The sequence below is a fragment of the Procambarus clarkii genome, chromosome 5, assembly GCF_040958095.1.
Source record: "Procambarus clarkii isolate CNS0578487 chromosome 5, FALCON_Pclarkii_2.0, whole genome shotgun sequence".
NCBI lineage: Eukaryota > Metazoa > Arthropoda > Malacostraca > Decapoda > Cambaridae > Procambarus > Procambarus clarkii.
The window spans coordinates 50,531,802-50,553,520 of record NC_091154.1 but is presented as its reverse complement, the minus strand read 5'-3'; the positions used below and the strand labels follow the sequence as shown (position 1 = coordinate 50,553,520).

The window sequence follows — 21,719 nt, the reverse complement described above, 5'->3', positions numbered from 1 at the left end:
AATAAAAGATAAATTTTGTACATTTTCATTATAACTTTGTACATTTTCATTATTATAATAACGGCATTCTATTAAAATTGACGCTAAGTTAGTTATGTTTATTTGGTTTGGAAGTATAATAGATGAATTTCGTCCTATTAGTATATATACCTGTATAGTGTCTTTAAAGTTTAACTGGAACTCGAACCATTCTTGTTGTGATAGTAAATCATATATATTGAAAAGTTCTTCATGTTTATATTTAATTTGCTCATCACCTCTATCAAACCAGTATTTAATTGAATCTTTCAATACTATAACTTCATTGCAATCATACTCTTGATTCATTGGAATTACTGGAATAATTATTAATAATAATAATAATATTAATATTAATAATAATAATAAAAGGGTTGGAATCATTTTCAAGCCACAAAATAAACTAAAAATAATATAACATTAAAGCTTGTTTTTATATTTTAATCTTTCAACATTTAGTAAAAAATATATGGTTATGGATGTCATTATTAACAATCAAGGAAATCAGCAACCAAAAGCAGATCTAGAGCAATATTATTTTCAATTGGAAATTCAGGATCAGTAGTAATCTCATTTTTCTTGAATTGAGTATTGTAGGTGAAATATGTACACGCTTTTTGAAGAAGATATGATCTGAAGAAATAAAATAAAAAGTATTATAATTATTTATTTATTATATACAGTTTATATGTTTCTCTAAATAACAGTTTATCTCTAAATATAACAGTTTATATAATAACACTTTGTTCTAACAGCTTTATACTTACGGAATTGTTTTAAAATGGATTTCATTTTTTTCATTTTCAATACATGTTGTTGAACTTGACATCATAGCTTGAATTAAATTTGAGGTGAAGGCATCTTTCCTTTTAATGATGAATTCATGGTCATCACAAGATATTAACTTGATGTATGTGGAATTAGGACCTTCACATCCACCATAGAAAATCTGGTAATATTGTGTTAGTGTTTTTTATCTTCAAAAAACATTCAATCCTATTTTACATCATCTCATTATGATAAAACTCAATATGTATATTGTGGAGGTTTCTCTACATTTAAGTTATCATTTTTCATAGCTAACCAAATTTCTTCGGAATGGGGTTTACTTGGATGAAAAAATTCATTTACAAGAAATTTAAGAAATATTTGAGCATCCTCAGTAACCCACATATTACAACAATTGTTTGCATAAACATAATATATGTGAACATATACCAAACAATTATTATACTTAATTCTTGCTGTTATGGTGGAATACCAACCATAATAAATGAAATAATTATATATCCGGTCCATATGTTCATATTTAATAAAATCTTGAAATCTGGATTCGGATAATTCTTCTTTAGTGAATGTACATTTTTCTAAGCATTCAACTTTACATTTAGTTTCAAGAAATATCCTATCTAGCTCACTTTTCAATTCTTTAAATTTTTTAAAATTAGAGTCATATTTAAATGGAGCGTCAAATTTATTTATAAAAAACTTGATTTTTTTCATATTCCTCTTCATTTACCTTTTTATCTTCATCTTCTTCTTCAATTACCTTTATATCTTCATCTTCTTCTTCAATTACCTTTATATCTTCGTCTTCCTCTTCAGTTACCTTTTTATCTTCATCTTCTCCCCTTTCTTCATCTCCCTTTTCATCTTCAAATCCTTCTTCATTTACTTTCCTCTCTTCATCATTTCCCAATTTCTCAATGCCAACTGCTTCCCCATTACCAATATCCATTTGGTTCAATTTTCCCAACCTGAAAAATATATATATTATAATTGAAATAGTCTGGTGTATTGAAATAGACTAAGATGATCATCAATCTATTCAAGGAGAAACAGAAACAATCTCAATCAAAAATTGAAAGTTATCTACTACTTAAAAAAAATAAAAAAAAAAGAAAAAAAAAACACTGAAATACTCACGCCTTATTTACCCCTTAGTAAGTGTTAATATACTATACCACAATGGTTGTAAGTATAACTTTTAGAAGTTCACTGAAGTAATATCCAATGAAAGGCAGGATGAGAATTGAGATACTGCTCGGATCCCACCTCCTTTTATACAACACACACACACACACACACACACCCACACCAACACAAAGACACACACCCACACCAACACAAAGACACACACACACACACACAACGACACACACACTTACACACACAAAGACACACACACACACACACAAAGACACACACACACAAAGACACACACACACAAAGACACACACACACACACAAAGACACACACACACACAAAGACACACACACACAAAGAGACACACACTCTTACACACACACACAAAGACACACAAAGACACAAAGACACACACACACACACACAAAGACACACAAAGACACAAAGACACACACACACACACACACAAAGACACACACACACACACATTCTGACACACAAAACGCATTCTCACACAGGAATCACACACACACACAAAGACACACACACACACAAAGACACAAAGACACACACACACACTTACACACACAACGACACACACACAAAGACACAAAGACACACACACACACACACACAAAGACACACAAAGACACACACACACACAAAGACACACACACACACAAAGACACACAACACACACACACACACACACACACATAAAGACACACACACACATACACACACACACATACAAAGTCACACACATAAAGACACACACACACACACACACACACACACACACACACACACACACACACATACAAAGTCACACACATAAAGACACACACACACACACACACACACACACACACACACACACACACACACACACACACACATACACATACACACACACACATACAAAGTCACACACATAAAGACACACACACACACACACACACACACACACACACACACACACACACACACACACACACACACACATACAAAGTCACACACATAAAGACACACACACACACACACACACACACACACACACACACACACACACACACACACACACACACACACACACACACACACATACACATACACACACACACATACAAAGTCACACACATAAAGACACACACACACACACACACACACACACACACACACACACACACACACACACACACACACACACACATACAAAGTCACACACATAAAGACACACACACACACACACACACACACACATACACATACACACACACACATACAAAGTCACACACATAAAGACACACACACACACACACACACACATACAAAGTCACACACATAAAGACACACACACACACACACACATACACACACACACATACAAAGTCACACACATAAAGACACACACACACACACACACACACACACACACACATACACATACACACACACACATACAAAGTCACACACATAAAGACACACACACACACACACACACATACACATACACACACACACATACAAAGTCACACACATAAAGACACACACACACACACACACACACACACACACACACACACACACACACATACACATACACACACACACATACAAAGTCACACACATAAAGACACACACACACACACACACACACACACACACACACACACACACACACACACACACAGCTCCTCCCCTCAGTCACTCTTTGACATCCGGCACCCACAAGCATATATACACACTTGGTTATTTAAATCTAGATAAGGCAACACTATTTTAAATCATATAGACATCTAATGTATAAAAAAAATACATTTGAAATTAACTAGAAAGTTGGAAGTTTATGAAGAATGGTATATAAACCAGCAAAAGATTAAACATTAATACACCCAACAGGAATAATTTTTTGTGACATATTAACACGGAATCATGTGACGAAGGGAATTACTTTCGTATTTTTAGTGATATTGATGACCAATGATAATATTGTTTAAGAACCCGAAATCCCCATCTCTTAACTGATATCATTCAAACCGGGAAAAAAGGATGAAATTGTAACGTTTATCAATCAAGATGAAGGTTTATTACCAAAAGCAGCAGCAACACCACCACCACCCCTACTTAAAAACATTGGTTCACCATCTTAGTATAATGTTTCTTTCTATAATAAAAATCCAGCCCCTCTTTTTTTTATATATATAAAATGTATAAAAAAAATCCCAAAATCAATCCTTAAAATGGATTCTGACCTATCACACCTACCATCACCATCACTACCACAATCACCACCGACACCGACTCCGCCACAATCACCACTGCAACCGACACCGCAACAATCACCACTGCAACCGACACCGCAACAATCACCACTGCAACCGACACCGCAACAATCACCACTGCAACCGACACCGCAACAATCACCACTGCAACCGACACCGCAACAATCACCACTGCAACCGACACCGCAACAATCACCACTGCAACCGGCACCGCAACAATCGCCACTGCCACCATTCAAAGAAGATAATACTGAAAATTTAATGATTGTGGAGGATCAAACAAACATATTTATTAATAATCAAAATGATGAAGAAGAAAAACGAAAATATGTTCAATTTATACAAGAAAAAGTTTCAAATTATAAAAACAACTTTCATAATTCCAATTCACCTTTCAAATTAGCTTTTATGATCATTAATAATATGGTTATCCCGTATTATAATTCTTCAAAATGTCCAAATAAAATTTCAGATGCAATTTACAAACAACTTATTTTAATGCCGAATGAGCAAATTTTTCATGATGCATTGATTAATTATTATAAAGAAAATCCTATTCATCTATCACCAAATTGGAAAATTGACACCACAAATTTAAATAATTTACAGTTGTATTATTTGTATCACATGTTAATACAATCTGGTTATGATATTGAATATAGCAATTCACATTTATTCTCCATATAATTAAATTGACAAATAGGTATTTTAATAATAAGTAGTATAGAAATGATATATATTTTTTTTTAATACCTTTATTCTTATTGTAAATATTATTTTAAAAAAGTATCACTACAGAGAGTATATCAATTCGAGTTGAATATATGTGGTACCTAGTAGCCAGAACGGACTTCTCAGCCTACTATGTAAGGCCTGATTTGCCTAATAAGCCAAGTTTTCACGAATTTATATGTTTTCTCTCATTTTTTTCTTATGAAATGATAAAGCTACCCATTTCATTATGTATGAGTTAAAAAAAAAATATTGGAGTTAAAATTAACGTAGATATATGACCGAACCTAACCAACCCTACATAACCTAACCTAACATAGGTTAGGTTAGGTTAATATAATATATGTTAAGTAACGGCCTATTGAATGAATCTCAATCATCAACTCCCCACTGTATGATATATGACTCACGCCGTTTACCCGCGCTTCTTTGAATTTCTTCACTTTGACATTCCGAGCACTGGGCAGAAATCACATTACATCAACATCTATCTCTGACCATCGCATTGCTTTGCTTTGTTTTAATTAGACAGTCGGATTCCCCTGGTCCATGCCACTTTTGAGTTGATTACTATATATGATGGTCAATGTTGGAAACTAGTTCAACAAACAATTTAGTTATCATCGAACCTATATCCAATATTTGCATTATGAATTTCAATTGTGATGATGCTGGGTACCCATCCATCTTCAGTAGAACCCATCCAGAACCATTTTGGGTTTATGAGGTATGTTTTTCATATCTTTTTTTTTGGGGGGGGGGGGGGACACTAGTACTAGTTTCATTTAGTCTTTTTCATTCCCAACCAACTTTCAGTTCAGTCAAACTTCTCATATCCTAAAACAAAAACAAAAACAAAAACAAAAATAAATTAATAATGAACCTTGATATTTAGCACGTGCATTTTAACTAACATAAATAAATTTGTAGAAATAATGTACTATTAACTCATCACCTCTATTTTTCTCTTAATTTCAATTGCATCATCTTTATTAATGAAGGTGTATTATTATTCATATATATTGGTGGTTCTATACCAAAAACTGCCTTGTAAGGCGATACGCCAATTCCACGTGAATATGCTGTGTTTTTGGTGAATTGCACAAAGGGAAGTCCAGCTGACCAATCTCGCGTTTGATTCTCACACATCCAACTGCCAAGCATTTTGATTACATTTTCTTTTGTACATTCAATGCTCCCTTGGCTCTGTGGATGACGAGGTTTGCTATTAATGAGGAGCATGTTGGGCCACATTTCGTTTTTTAGCTCTTGAATCACCTCTGCCACAAATTCACGGCCGTTATCGTTCTGCAGAATTCGTGGGGCTCCCAAGAGAGCAAATATATCGAGTAAGTGGCGTGCCACTTCAATCGCCCGTTTACTGCGAAGAGCTCGTAAAACCGAAAACTTTGTTAAATGATCCTGATAATGTAAAATATATTTATACACACATCCTCCTTCTTTTTGCATATTTATTAAGTCCATTTGTCCTTCTCTCCGCAAAACTGGTCGATACAATGGGCCGTATTACCCCCTTTTTTCGTCGAGGAAGTCGTTTCAAATTGCATATGTGGCAGAGTGAAATAAAGAGTTTCACCGATTGTTGAGTGACGTTAGCGATAGTTTTACTTGCTTCAAAATAAGTTCTTTTTTCTTCTCCGTGACAAACTGCTCTGTGTGCATCATAAATCGTATCATATAATTGCCCTTGATGTATGAAACGACGACACATCCGGCCAGGATCAGCTGTTGTTGTTCCTGTTGTTGTTGTTACAGCCGTAGTAGAATGACGATTGTCACTGGTCAGTTTACGCTTGGTCCCCCGCTTCATTCTTCGTTCAGTTTCGTCGATGGTTACTAAGACGTCATCCCCAAATAGATTTTTGACATCATATCGAGACAATAGATCATATTCATGAGAAGATTTCCAATTCAGTTTCAATTTAGCATTTTTGACTTCCTCAATGTATTGTGCTAATTTTTCTCGAGTAAAAATTTTCCGACTCCCAGGCCCACCTTTTTCCAACATTTGGCTAATTTTTAATTCAAATTCATGTTTGCTGCAAAATTCTTCGTTTTTCTTTTGCTTTGATATCATCCTATCACTATTTTAATTTTATTTCAATATGTTTATTATATAACCACCAAGTTTTTTTTTTTTACAAATCGCCTAGAACACTAGTGATGATAATGGAATTTGAATTGAAAAGAAGAGTTTGAAGCCTTTACTGTAAACCTGAAGAATTTCGAAATATAAATAAATAAAAAAAATATATATATAATGCCATGCCAAAATAAAATATAAAATATGGTCAGACGGATTTAATAAATTTACCATTCATTAATTACATACCAAAATGAGTGGACAACATAGCATGAAAACATTAGAAGGTTTAAATTTCAAAATAAATTTAAACATTTTAAAACGAAATGGGTTTTATTATAACAAACAAGAAAATCTATGGAAATGTATAAAGTGTCATTTGTCACTTACATTCAATATAAATAGTAATGCAATTGTATATCCAGAACATAATTGTACATTTATTTCACAAATTAAAACACCTATCAGAATGTTTAACAACATTTTTTTTTTGAAGTTTGAAAGTGCACGTCTAGACACATTTAACAATTGGAAATTCCCATGGATTTCCCCTCTAAATTTAGCTAGGGATGGATTTTTTTATCTTAAAAGAAACGATGCATGTGCATGTATTTTCTGCAATACAGTTATCAAGAACTGGCAAATAAACGATATTCCACATAATAAACATAGACAAAGAGTTCCTTATTGTCCATTTATCATGGGAAAACCCGTTGGTAATGTCCCTTTAGAGTTATGTGAAGTTATTCTGCAATCCAATTTAGTCCTCTCATTGTCACCTCATTGTCCCAGTGTCGATCGAACATATGAAGATTGTAAAAATCGCCTGGAAAGTTTTAGCACATGGCCACTTACATTACCAAACTCAGAAGATCTAAGTTCAGCTGGATTCTTTTATACAGGTCTTAGTGATCATGTGAAATGTGCTTTTTGTAATCTTGGGCTATGGAATTTTGACATTTCTGACAAGCCTCTACTTCTTCATATTCAATGGAATCCGGAATGTAGCTTTCTGAAAAGTTTCATGGATTTATCCTCGAACAAAATTGACATTACAATACGAAAATTTCGAGAGGTATCTGTAAATGATAAAAAAAAACTAATTCAATCTTTAATTGAAGGAATGGATACCATATGCCAAACCATTTACCATGATAATATACCTCGAGATATTATACATAGTATTGTAAAAGAATCTATAGAAAAAAAAGAATTTGCAGTATTGTTTTCATATATTTTATTTCGGTATAAATGTCAGGAAAAACAATTTGGGAAAATTTTGGTAAAAAATTTTCCTCAAATAATAAAAGATATGGAAACTACCACAACCCAAACAACACCCCCACCATCACCCTACCCAACCCCCACCAACACAACAACCCCCACAACAACCCAAACAATAACCCAAACCCCACCAACACAACAACCCCCACAACAACCCAAACAATAACCCAAACCCCACCAACACAACAACCCCCACAACAACCCAAACAATAACCCAAACCCCACCAACACAACAACCCCCACAACAACCCAAACAATAACCCAAACCCCACCAACACAACAACCCCCACAACAACCCAAACAATAACCCAAACCCCACCAACACAACAACCCCCACAACAACCCAAACAATAACCCAAACACTGCCACCACCACCACCACCACCACCCTCCCAAAACCCTACCAACACAACAACCAAAACACTGCCACCACCACCCTCCCAAAACCCAACCAACACAACAACCCAAACACTGCCACCACCACCACCACCACCACCCTCCCAAAACCCAACCAACACAACAACCCAAACACCGCCACCACCACCACCACCACCCTCCCCAAACCCCACCAACACAACAACCCCACCACAACTTTTATAATCACCCACACCCACAATATACACACCCTAATCTCACCACCACCCCAACAACCTTTCCACACCACCACCACCACTCCCTACTACACATTAATGAATATAATCCATGTTCCGTTAGAATACAAAAAATATATAAATTATTATATAAACACCATTCATTTTTAGATACAAAATAGTCAGTATGTCATCTCAGTATTGTAAAGAAACTGATTTTTATTACAAAAATGCGCATCTTCCTCCCACTATAAATATGCCATTAATACAATTAAAACCAAACCAATTAAATTATGATAATAAAACTAAAAAATCTTTAGGGCTTTTATATGTAGATGCCAGTCAATGTTTTAGCACAGACGAAAAAGTTATATTAAAAAAATGTAAAATCCTAATGTTACATTCTCCATCATACTTTTATATTTCGTATCTTAATAATAAAAGTTATCGACATAAATGGAATGATAAAACGAAAAATGTTATTATTTTTGAAAATTCGTCCCCCATGAGTCAAGCCGAATATGTTAATTTATATCAACATATGTTTGGTAATGGAAATACAATAGAGGGGGAGTATACACTTCCTCGTGGTCAACCTGAAAAAATTGATCAAAAGATTCCGATAATTACCCAAATTAGAGAGTTTATGGAAGAAACACATTGTTTTCATTTAGATTTTATACCAATTATTAAAAGAATTAAATTGGGGATGATTCATAATAACCAATATAATTTATCAATGATATCAGAGGAATGGATAGCACTGAATGGTAAAACCTATCAGTGTGATTATAGTATTTTAATTGAAACTGAAAATGCAAATAATTTAATTCAATTTACGCACTCTCGGTCTCGATGTTTAAATTGGATACTTGGAACTTTAGGATGTATTTTCAACCTAAATGAAAAGAAGACCAACAACCATGCAATTAAGAATTATATGCATCGTTTTCCTTTCAGTCATCGCTTAGATGAAGAAAAAATTGCCTGTTATTTCCCACTTGAAGAAGCCCTAATACATATAATCAGCAATCGACTCAAAACACTAATACCCTTCAATAGTGAAACATTAATTAAAACTATAATTAAAAAAATAAAAGAAAATCGTTAAATAAAATGGCACATCCTCATCTTTCAACAACAACAACAACGGCTTCAGGCGAGAATCATCAACAACTTCCTCAGTTACTACCTCAACCTCATGTTATGGATTTGAGAATAGCTAACAGAGTACATGAAGAATCTTATTGGAATCCAATACCAACCACATTAACAACTCCCACAATTAATGAGACACATGATAATAAGGAAATATCACAGGAAAAAATGAATGTCGTTAAGAAAAAAACAAATTGGTCCCTTTCTATTATGTATCTGTCTTTTTTGGTTGGTTTATTAGCCACCTTTTATCTTTTGGGAACAAATATGTCCAAATCATTAATGTCATTAGTAATTGCTATTATGGCTCTTTTATTAATTACATTTATCTTAACTTACCATCAATATCAATATAAATCAATTGTTTCTTATGCCCAAAAAATCGTTCCTCCAGCTAAACAGCTTATACATCTATTAAATTATTAAATTATAATTAAATTTCAGTCATTTTATTATTTTTCTCCTATATAAAAAAGAACAAAAAAAGATATGTTCGGTAATAAAATATTCACATATTTTATACTTATTATATTAGTTATCTTATGTTTGTTTATTACAATAACATCTGTTATGAATGTATATGATAAAATACCATTTATGGATTCAGTTAAATCTGATGATCACATGAAATATGTTATGGGGTCACATCATGCCATAGCTGGGCTAATTGCAGTAATTCTCGTGATTTTTACAACGATTAATACATATAAAATTATAAACCATGAAGAAAGAGACCAAATGAATTTTGAAGCACAGTAAATTTAATAAAGTATTCGAAAAAAATTGTTGTAATGTATGACATTTACCAAGTCATGGAAACAGGTGCTTGCTTTATTTTTTTTAATACAAGTGTAATCAATACTGATTACACTTGTATAATATATTACATAAATATTACATAAATTTTTTTATTATAATCATAAAAACCTACAGTGTGTGTGTGTGTGTGTGTGTGTGTGTGTGTGTGTGTGTGTGGGTGTGTGTGTGTGTGGGTGTGTGTGTGTTGTAAAAAGAAATATATTAAATTTGATATATGCAAAATTCATATTCTATAATGTTTACAATTTCTAAGATCTAACTGTACATTTATTAATTGAAGGTGGTGGTATGCCTAATATAATAATAATAATAATAATAATAAAAACTCTGGGAGAATGGTAATTCGAATGTAAGTTACAAGTTACTAAAGAGATATTCATCAAATCCTTATTCTCAATAATGGATCCTAAGTGAGTGGGTAAAACGACACATACAGAGGAAGAAACAAACAACGGGTAGGTCTATATATATATATATATATATATATATATATATATATATATATATATATATATATATATATATATATATATATATATATATATATATATATATATATATATATATATATATATATGTCGTGCCTGGTATTGTATTTGGCCTGCTGTGCAAGGCCCGATTTGCCTGATGGGCCGAGTTTTCATGAATTTATATTTTTTTCAATTTTTTTTTCTTGTGAAGTGATGAATCTGTCCATTTCATTATGTATGGGTTGATTATTGGAAATTTGAGTTAAAACTAACATAGATATATGACCGAACCGAACCTAGCCCCTAACCTAATTAACTTGTGTATGGTGAAATGTACAGATTTATCACTTCATAGAGGAAAATTGGAAAAATATATAGATTCAGGGGAACTTGCCTCGTTGGGCAGGTCGGGCCTAGCATAGTGGTCCAGGTGTGGCTTTCTGGCTGCTACATATGTCTATTATTTTTTTTTTAGAATATGCTAAACGAAACCTCTCAATGTTCAATAATTCTTAGCCATTTATTAAAAAATTGTGGGAATATCAATTATGCGTTAGAAGCTGGAGTGCTGGTGGAGGTGGAGGTGGTGACAGTGGCACCGCTGTCGTTAGCAGCTGGAGTGCTGGTGGAGGTGGTGACAGTGGCACCGCTGTCGTTAGCAGCTGGAGTGCTGGTGGAGGTGGAGGTGGTGACAGTGGCACCGCTGTCGTTAGCAGCTGGAGTGCTGGTGGAGGTGGTGACAGTGGCACCGCTGTCGTTAGCAGCTGGAGTGCTGGTGGAGGTGGTGACAGTGGCACCGCTGTCGTTAGCAGCTGGAGTGCTGGTGGAGGTGGAGGTGGTGACAGTGGCACCGCTGTCGTTAGCAACTGGAGTGCTGATGGAGGTGGAGGTGGTGACAGTGGCACCGCTGTCCTTAGCAGCTGGAGTGCTGGTGGAGGTGGTGACAGTGGCACGTGCTGTTGGGAGGGTGGCACTGACATCTTCTGATTGTGGAGAGATGGTGTCGCTGTTTGTGGATTGGATTCTCATCCACATTAAAAATAAAATAATTAGTAAACATATACCAACAACAAATATATAAATGTTCATTTTTTTTATAATAACCAAAACAAAAAAAATATTAGAGGGTAATTCATAAAAAATAAAAAACAACAACTAAGTATTTTGGGTAACTGCCAATAAACAAACATTATATTAAATTATTAATATAATTGAAAAGTTTTAATTATAATATAAATTACCATATACATCCTTGTGTTTTAGGTGGGGAATACAAATTTACATACTGATTAAATGACATTGAACCGCACAAATCTTGTGGTATATGATGTACATCATTAGGAGGTTCTATTTGGAAGTTGGGGATGGATGTATCTGCTTTTATAGTTTTATCAACAACTTGAAGATATTCAGAAGGATCTCGTATTTGTACTAAATAATTAGGTTGAAGAGTTGTAATGTTGTTTCCCGGTGTTACTTCAAATTTCCTAAATACCCCAACACTGCGATTCATAATATTTTGCAAATGGGCAATGGTATTTTTTAATACTAAAATCTCATTAGAACATAGGCTCTTGAGAGTAACAAAACCGATTTGATCTGAATATACTACATTAGGCGATGCTATTTCAAGAATATTTGTGCCATTTTCGGGATAGTCTGAAAATATATCAATACCATTGGGTTTTTCACCTGCAAGATTATGATTGATATCGAGTATTTTTGAGGGAGACATTCCAATGGCAATATCAAAAATAGAATAATTAACATTATTTATATCAACAGGTTTATTCAGGTCATCATTAAACTCTGAAAAGTAATTTTTCAAATTGTCTATATTTGCTTTTAAATTCTTACGAAACATTTCCGAATCATTAATATGTTTCTCCATAGCAATATCAGCGAGATCAGGAGAAGTGGTAGTATTTAAGTCAGGAAAACTGTCTGGTTTAATAGGATCTCCAGGTTTGAGATTTGTATTAGGTGTCATGGTATGTGCTGTATTTACAAATCGTTTATGAGGTGGATATTTAGTACCATCTTTAAGTCCTCGTTTCAATTTTTCACAGGCTGTAGTTGATTTAGGTTCAGTACTGTCAGTAAACACGGCCTTCCCTTTATTATTAATGATGAGAATATTATGTGGAGTAGTGATACACTCATTATTGAGTGGAGGGTATTTTTTAAGATCTTCCGGATTATTCGAGAGGGCAACCGCTATGGCTAGAAAATCATGTATTCGATGTGTGGACAAGGGTTCATAACAAGCAAAATTGGTTCGATTCAAATATAATCTACTTCCATCATTATCTGTTATAGTTTTCACTTGTAAACGTCGCTGTGATTGAATTAGTTGTGAATAATATATGTTTAAAACTGAATTTACATCAAAAATTTTTAGTAAAACTAAATTTTCTTCACCTTTAGCTGCTTTAACAAATTTATGAGGTGGAGAAGTTATTAATTTATTCTTGTCAGCTTGTTGCTCACCTTTGTAATAACCATTATCAAGAGAAGCAGGGAGAGCCTTCATAAACTTTTCATAACATTCCAATTGGTCTTTAATGTTATTATTATTGCAAGGAACAGTTTCCTTTGTATCAACCCAAATTACTTTAACCCCCTGATCTATGAGATTTGATGGCATAGCTAACATCTGTAAAAAGATTTTTGAATCAGGGATTAGAATATTACCTGGATGAAAAGATATATTCATAGCATTTTGCATGTTAGGATAGACTTTTTGATTAACATTATAACTTGTTAAGACATGAGCCATTGGTCCTAAATTATAAGTTTTATGAGGCCCAGTTTTGTTGGAACAAAATGAGTCTTTAAAATCTTTTACCACGTCTGTTGATAACAAACCCATTTTTAGATATAAACAGGGTGGACATATAGCAGACAAACTTTTATAAATATTATGTACTGGTTTTTCCCGTGCTTTTCTATACAAATCTTCAATTTGTTGTAAATGATAATCTTTTTCTTCATATTTTAGGTCAGGAAATAGAGCGTGAATACAAACACATTTAGAAGAATTACCTATCATATTTAACTGTTGACCCAAAGCTTTTATGAAAGAAGCACGTTGGTTAGGGTCACTGATATATCTAGTCATATCTTGAATTTTGGAAAGAACTTCAGATATTTCTGGATTAACTTTTGGATTGGCCATTATTGATGTTATAGATGAATTCGGAGTTAGACCAACTACTGATTGTTGTGTTATGGTGTTTGTTTGTTGGTTTTGTGCTGGTGGTGTTGGTGGTGGGTTTGATGGTGGGTTTGGTGATTGTACAGGATTGGTTCTATTTGGAATCCCTACAGGACTACTCATATTTTCATATATTTTTTATTATAAACTAAAATAAAAAGGTAAATAAATGTCTTCATCTTTACCTCAATCACCGACATCATCACTTTCAATAAAAAATCCCATAGTTAATTCTGATGTCATTAATATCATTTCTAAAATTAATGATGATTCACCCCAACATAATTTAATTAGAACGATGATTAGAGAACAAATAAATATGATAGGTACTCAATGTATTTGTAAACATGCAATTTTACCTAATGTAAAAACAGAAGATAAAGATTATTATTTACTTCAACTTGAACAACTCTATATGAAAGCCCAAGAAAAATTATCCAAATCCAATACCTATATAAGTTTATCTGCCATATGCCAACCATGTTTGTATGTGAAAATGGGTTTAATCTTTCGGGAAACTTTAAATGATTTTCATTATAATGAAATGTGTCATAATAACATTGGAATACACACCTATAATTTAGGATATTTCTGGCATGGTCTATCTAGTTTCGGTATTAATTACAAAATTTATCCCCAAATTAAACAAACACAGAACATATCTTTCTTCCCTGGTAATGTTATCTTACCCAATCCCAACATTTTGTAACAAATTTTAGCTATGCCATCAAATCTCATAGATCAAAATATTAAAATTGTTTGGGTTAACACTAAAGAAATAATAGACGAAATAAATGAAATAAATGTTGACGATTTAACTCAAATTTATACAAAATTTGTAGAAAGTCTCCCATATCCTTTGGAAAACTGTTACTATAAACGTGCATTAAAAAACGAACAATGGAATGACAATGAAAAGGGAATAAGCGCTCCTCCTTCTTCACGATTTATTAAAGTTATAAAAAATGATGATTTTAATTCAGTGGATTTAAAAATCTTTGATATTAACAATATAATGAGTATTTATTATGCTCAGTTAATTAAATCTCAGCAACGGCTCTTACAAATAAGAAATAATCGATTGTCATACTGTGAACCATTATCGACACATAGGACTCATGATTATATAGCTATAGCAATTGCTCTTTCTGACTCCCTCGATGATCTTAAAGAATTACCGCCTCTCAATGGTCGATGTATTTTCACGATGCATAACATTCTTATTGTTAACAGACAAGGAAGAGCTATTTTTACTACAACTACTACCAAAAATCAATCCACTGAATGTATACAATTAAAACGAGCTCTTAAACCTAAAATATCCACCCAAACCAATACCATTTCACCCAATGTATTACAACAGCTCAAAAATCCTGTTAGACCTATAGATATTCATCCCCCTTCTTTTATACATGAGACCAAATTTTCTTATCTGTCTCATATTGCAACTGAGAAACCTATGGTTAAAACGTATCAAAGTCATTTAACTTCAAATACTGATAATTTAAAACGGTATTTCAATACATTTAATGATGATCTAAATGTGGATGTGGTAAATAACATTAATGATGTTTCCATTCTCGATATTGCAATTGGAATGTACCCTAGTAAAATATTAGATATTAACTTGAAACCGGAAAAAAATTCAAATATTGATATTTCCACTGACGAATCCAATGGAGAATGTATGATTAGGATATTAGAAACAACCCCTCCTAATACTGCTTATTCATCTCATATAGGATTCATTTCCCTTACAAATATATGCAGTAATGAAAAATTAGTTTTAAAGAATATGGCAACATTTTTACCAAATATATTAGCTCGAGATACTGGCACAAACTTCATTTCTAAAAATTCTCTACGGAATATTACCCATAATATAAATTTTTTGGCTGAAATGAAAGATCACAACGAGTTTATTGAGTCCATAAAACAACCAAATTAACAAAGTAAAATAAAATAAAAAAAATGACTTCAAAATCAACCTTGGATATTATTAATCTTAATGATGCCCTTAAAAATAAAAAATATAAAAAAGCTTTTCAAATTTATTTAGACTTTGAAAAATCTATTCTAAAAACACTCTTTGTAAATGAAATTAAAATTATACCCGAAAATGAAAATAGTCCAGAGAGACTAAACCCATTTCCTTTGATAATATGTTCAACGCTGTTCAAATTAACCTTACAAGAAGATAAGAAAAATGATATGAAAGAATTTAAACCGAAAGAAAATCTTCAAAAATTAAATGAATTCTTTAAAAATACCGATAATATTGACCAAATAGTAGGTTCATCCCTCATTAACGATCTACTAACCAACCTTATACATTGTGCAATCAATGAACTTGAAAACGAAAATATGGATGAACCCAATCTCATGGACAGAATTTTTGGTGTATATAAATTATTTGAACAGTTTCTATTTGCCCTTGAACGTAGTCATCTTTATACACCATTTTCAATCAACACTCAATTGATTTACCTTTGTTTTCTGTTATGCAAACGCATGAATGAACTCATAAAAAGTTGTGTAAATATAAATACAATCTCTAATTCAAAAATAAATGAAATTCAAAACACATTTCAAAATAATGTAAACCAATTGGAAAACAATAATAAATTTTGTATACAACAGTTACATGAACATTATCAATGGCAACTAAAAAACTCTCAAGAAATTTATAAAAACAACATTGAAGAAATTTACAGAAAAACAGAGGAAAGTAAAAATGAATTATGGAAAAGGGTTAACCTTTCAACTATTGACACTATACATGAACAAGAATTAATGTTAAATAACCAACTTGAATTAATAGAAAAAATCATATCCGAAATAAAAACGTATGGAATGAATGATGATGATGATGATGAATTAACATAAGATGACCAACGATCATTGAGTCCTAGGGTTACAAACCAATCGCTCTTTGACCATTCCAATGTCAGCTGAACACCATATTGTTGCTTCTCCAGCCGGGATTCTGCCTTAGAAGCTTTCAGGCATAATCCCACGAGTACCTACTTAATCAAACTTATAGAAATATAAAATAGATATTAATAGTACTACCATCATTAAGTTGAAATTTGTATCCATATAAGGGGACGGCATTGTCTACTTCTGATCATATTACTATTTTCTACCTTGTTTCTATTTATCAATGATAACTGATCGTTTTCAAGCATAATAATATAGTAGTCACTGTTTATACTTCTTTTGTTTTGTATAGTCGGAGTTGCTACTATCCCAAAGATTTCTCTTTCACAGAAACATATTAAGGATAAGAGAGCTGTGTCCCCATATGATGGGTACTGGTCTAATTTTCCTGGTGTGGATGAACCTGTTCCATTATTATGATTATAATTATTATTGGTTTTGCCGTTTAAGCCTTTAGAACGAATGAACATATCAATATCATTTATTTGATGAGGGGGTATATTGAAAGCCCCAAATTCTTTCACCACGTCATATATGGTATAAGGTTTGATAGATATGAGTCGACTGTATTGCTGTTTGACTATTCCATCATCATAATTTGTCTTATAACTGTTTCTTTTCCTTCCCAAAGCATTATAAACAGCCCAGTTATCTATCAGTATGGCTCTCATATCTGAATATTTAGGGTATTTATTGACAATATATTTATATGACTTACTAACACCATATTTATTTTTAGATAAAACACAGTCATAATACGTTAAAATATGTGTAAAATATTGACACATGTTCAATAAAGTTAAAACATTTTGAATATATGATCGTTCTCCTGCTGTCCATAAAATAAGAATATTGTGTTTGTTGGTGGCTTTCATATAATCTAACATCTCATATAAAAATGGCCGTGTATATACTGAGGGAAAACTATCTGACAAATTCAGTTGAAAATGTTGTTGTTCATCATATATGGCTAATGTATTATCGAAATCAAAAACAAGAAGAGCTGGTGCTCTTTTTTCCTCGTTAAGATATCGTACATATTTATAAAAAAACATATCTTGAGTAAAATCTTCAGTATCTAACATTTGTTTACTGTTAAAATAATTATTAATATTATCATCATTATTATTATTATTACTATTGTCATCATTGTTTATTGGTGACAATATATCAGTAGTAATTGTAGATGTTGCAGTGGATGTAGTTGTTGTTGTTGTTGTTGTTATTGTTGACGTAGTGTCACTAGTTGTAATAATTACATTAGTATCACTAGTTATATCAGAAGGAAAATATGATAAAAGTGGCTTTGTAGTCATATTCCACGACATTGTTTTCTTATTTTTTAAAAATTAATGAAATTGTTATTAAATTGTTTTTTTATTGGTCTTTGAAGGTAACAATTGGTAACATGGGATGCCCGAATAATGTGGAAGGAACATGTTTTATTACTTCTTCAATGAAATGTTTGTTAGAGTGTCGCATTTTCTCAGTGGGAAGTATATTTTTATCAAGTAAACATTTTAAATGAATTATGGCATGAACAATAATAACACAGACGTTAACAGGAATTTGATGAAAGAACGTGAGTAGGCCCTCACTATGCTCTAGTTGCCCTTGGGAGATGGTGATCTTTGGAGGTGAAATGCTCTGAAGTTACCATCTCTTTTAAGGGTCTGAGTTGTGGTGCAGTGGGTTAAAGCCGTACCAGTTATGCCAGTTGCTGTAAGGCTTCTGTGCTGGGTAGGGTTTGAATCTCCTGGTGGGAAAGTGTTCTAAGGTTGTATAATTTTTCTTGCGTGTTTAGGCAAGTTGTGAATTAAGCATAGACACAGAGTTCTCCCATATTAACAGGAATTTGATGAATGAACGTGAGTAGCCCCTCACTATGCTCTAGTTGCCCTTGGGAGATGGTTATCTTTGGAGGTGAAATACTCCGAAGTTACCATCTCTTTTAAGGGTCTGAGCTATGGTGCAGTGGGTTAAAGGCATACCAGTTATGCCAGTTGCTGTAATACTTCTGTGCTGGCTAGGGTTCGAATCTCTTGGTGGGAAAGTGTTCTAAGGTTGTATAATCTCTCTTGTGTGTTTAGGCAAGTTGTGCATTAAGCATAGACACAGAGTTCTCCCATATTAACAGGAATTTGATGAAAGAACGTGAGTAGCCCCTCACTATGCTCTAGATACCCTTGGGAGATGGTGATCTTTGGAGGTGAAATACTCCGAAGTTACCATCTCTTTTAAGGGTCTGAGCTGTGGTGCAGTGGGTTAAAGGCGTACCAGTTATGCCTGTTGCTGTAAGGCTTCTGTGGTGGCTAGGGTTCGAATCTTCCTGGTGGGAAAGTGTTCTAATGTTGTGTAATCTCTCTTGCGTGTCTCGGTAAGTTGTGCATTAAGCATGGACACAGAGTTCTCCCATATTAACAGGAATTTGATGAAAGAACGTGAGTAGCCCCTCACTATGCTCTAGTTGCCCTTGGGAGATGGTGATCTTTGGAGGTGAAATACTGCGAAGTTGCCATCTCTTTTAAGAGTCTGAGCTGTGGTGCAGTGGGTTAAAGGCGTACCAGTTATGCCAGTTGCTGTAAGGTTTCTGTGCTGGCTAGGGTTCGAATCTCCTGGTGGGAAAGTGTTCTAAGGTTGTATAATCTCTCTTGCGTGTTTAGGCTAGTTGTGCATTAAGCATAGACACAGAGTTCTCCCATATTAACAGGAATTTGATGAAAGAACGTGAGTAGCCCCTCACTATGCTCTAGTTGCCCTTGGGAGATGGTGATCTTTGGAGGTGAAATGCTCCGAAGTTACCATCTCTTTTAAGGGCCTGAGTTGTGGTGCAGTGGGTTAAAGGCGTTTCAGTTATGCCAGTTGCTGTAAGGCTTCTGTGCAGACTAGGGTTCGAATCGCCTGGTGGGAAAGTGTTCTAAGGTTGTATAATCTCTCTTGCGTGTTTAGGCAAGTTGTGCATTAAGCATAGACACAGAGTTCTCCCATATTAACAGGAATTTGATGAATGAACGTGAGTAGCCCCTCACTATGCTCTAGTTGCCCTTGGGAGATGGTTATCTTTGGAGGTGAAATACTCCGAAGTTACCATCTCTTTTAAGGGTCTGAGCTGTGGTGCAGTGGGTTAAAGGCATACCAGTTATGCCAGTTATTGTAATACTTCTGTGCTGGCTAGGGTTCGAATCTCCTGGTGGGAAAGTGTTCTAAGGTTCTATAATCTCTCTTGTGTGTTTAGGCAAGTTGTGCATTAAGCATAGACACAGAGTTCTCCCATATTAACAGGAATTTGATGAAAGAAAGTGAGTAGCCCCTCACTATGCTCTAGTTGCCCTTGGGAGATAGTGATCTTTGGAGGTGAAATATTCCAAAGTTACCATCTCTTTTAAGGGTCTGAGCTGTGGTGCAGTTGGTTAAAGGCGTACCAGTTATGCCAGTTGCTGTAAGGCTTCTGTGCTGGCTAGGGTTCGAATCTCCTGGTGGGAAGGTGTTCTAAGGTTGTATAATCTTTCTTGCATGTTTAGGCAAGTTGTGCATTAAGCATAGACACAGAGGTCTCCCATATTAACAGGAATTTGATGAAAGAACATGAGTAGCCCCTCACTATGCTCTAGAGGCCCTTGGAAGATGGTGATCTTTGGAGGTGAAATACTCCGAAGTTACCTCTCTTTTAAGGGTCTGAGCTGTGGTGCAGTGGGTTAAAGGCGTACCAGTTATGCCAGTGTCTGTAAGGCTTCTGTGCTGGCTAGGTTTCGAATCTCCTGGTGGGAAAGTGTTCTAAGGTTGTATAATCTCTTTTGGATGTTTAGGCAAGTTGTGCATTAAGCATAGACACAGAGTTCTCCCATAATAACAGGAATTTGATGAAATAACGTGAGTAGCCCCTCACTATGCTCTAGTTGCCCTTGGGAGATGGTGATCTTTGGAGGTGAAACACTCCGAAGTTACCATCTCTTTTAAGAGTCTGAGCTGTAGTGCAGTGGGTTAAAGGCGTACCAGTTATGCCTGTTGCTGTAAGGCTTCTGTGGTGGCTAGGGTTTGAATCTTCCTGGTGGGAAAGTGTTCTAATGTTGTATAATCTCTCTTGCGTGTCTCGGTAAGTTGTGCATTAAGCATGGACAGAGTTCTCCCATATTAACAGGAATTTGATGAAAGAACGTGAGTAGCCCCTCACTATGC

At 34.1% G+C, this 21,719-nt stretch overlaps 1 protein-coding gene across 1 annotated transcript in view; it reads right to left on the bottom strand.

Moving 5' to 3' along the window:
* Positions 1-672: 672 nt before the first annotated feature.
* Positions 673-21,719, bottom strand: part of LOC138350867 (probable DNA-directed RNA polymerase subunit delta) — a 78,355-nt gene continuing 57,308 nt past the window's right edge. Inside the window, exon 2 of the mRNA XM_069302318.1 lies at positions 673-1,775. Within this exon, the coding sequence (XP_069158419.1) occupies positions 1,493-1,756 (264 nt within the window). The 5' untranslated portion in view covers positions 1,757-1,775 and the 3' untranslated portion in view covers positions 673-1,492. The remainder of the gene's footprint in view (positions 1,776-21,719) is intronic.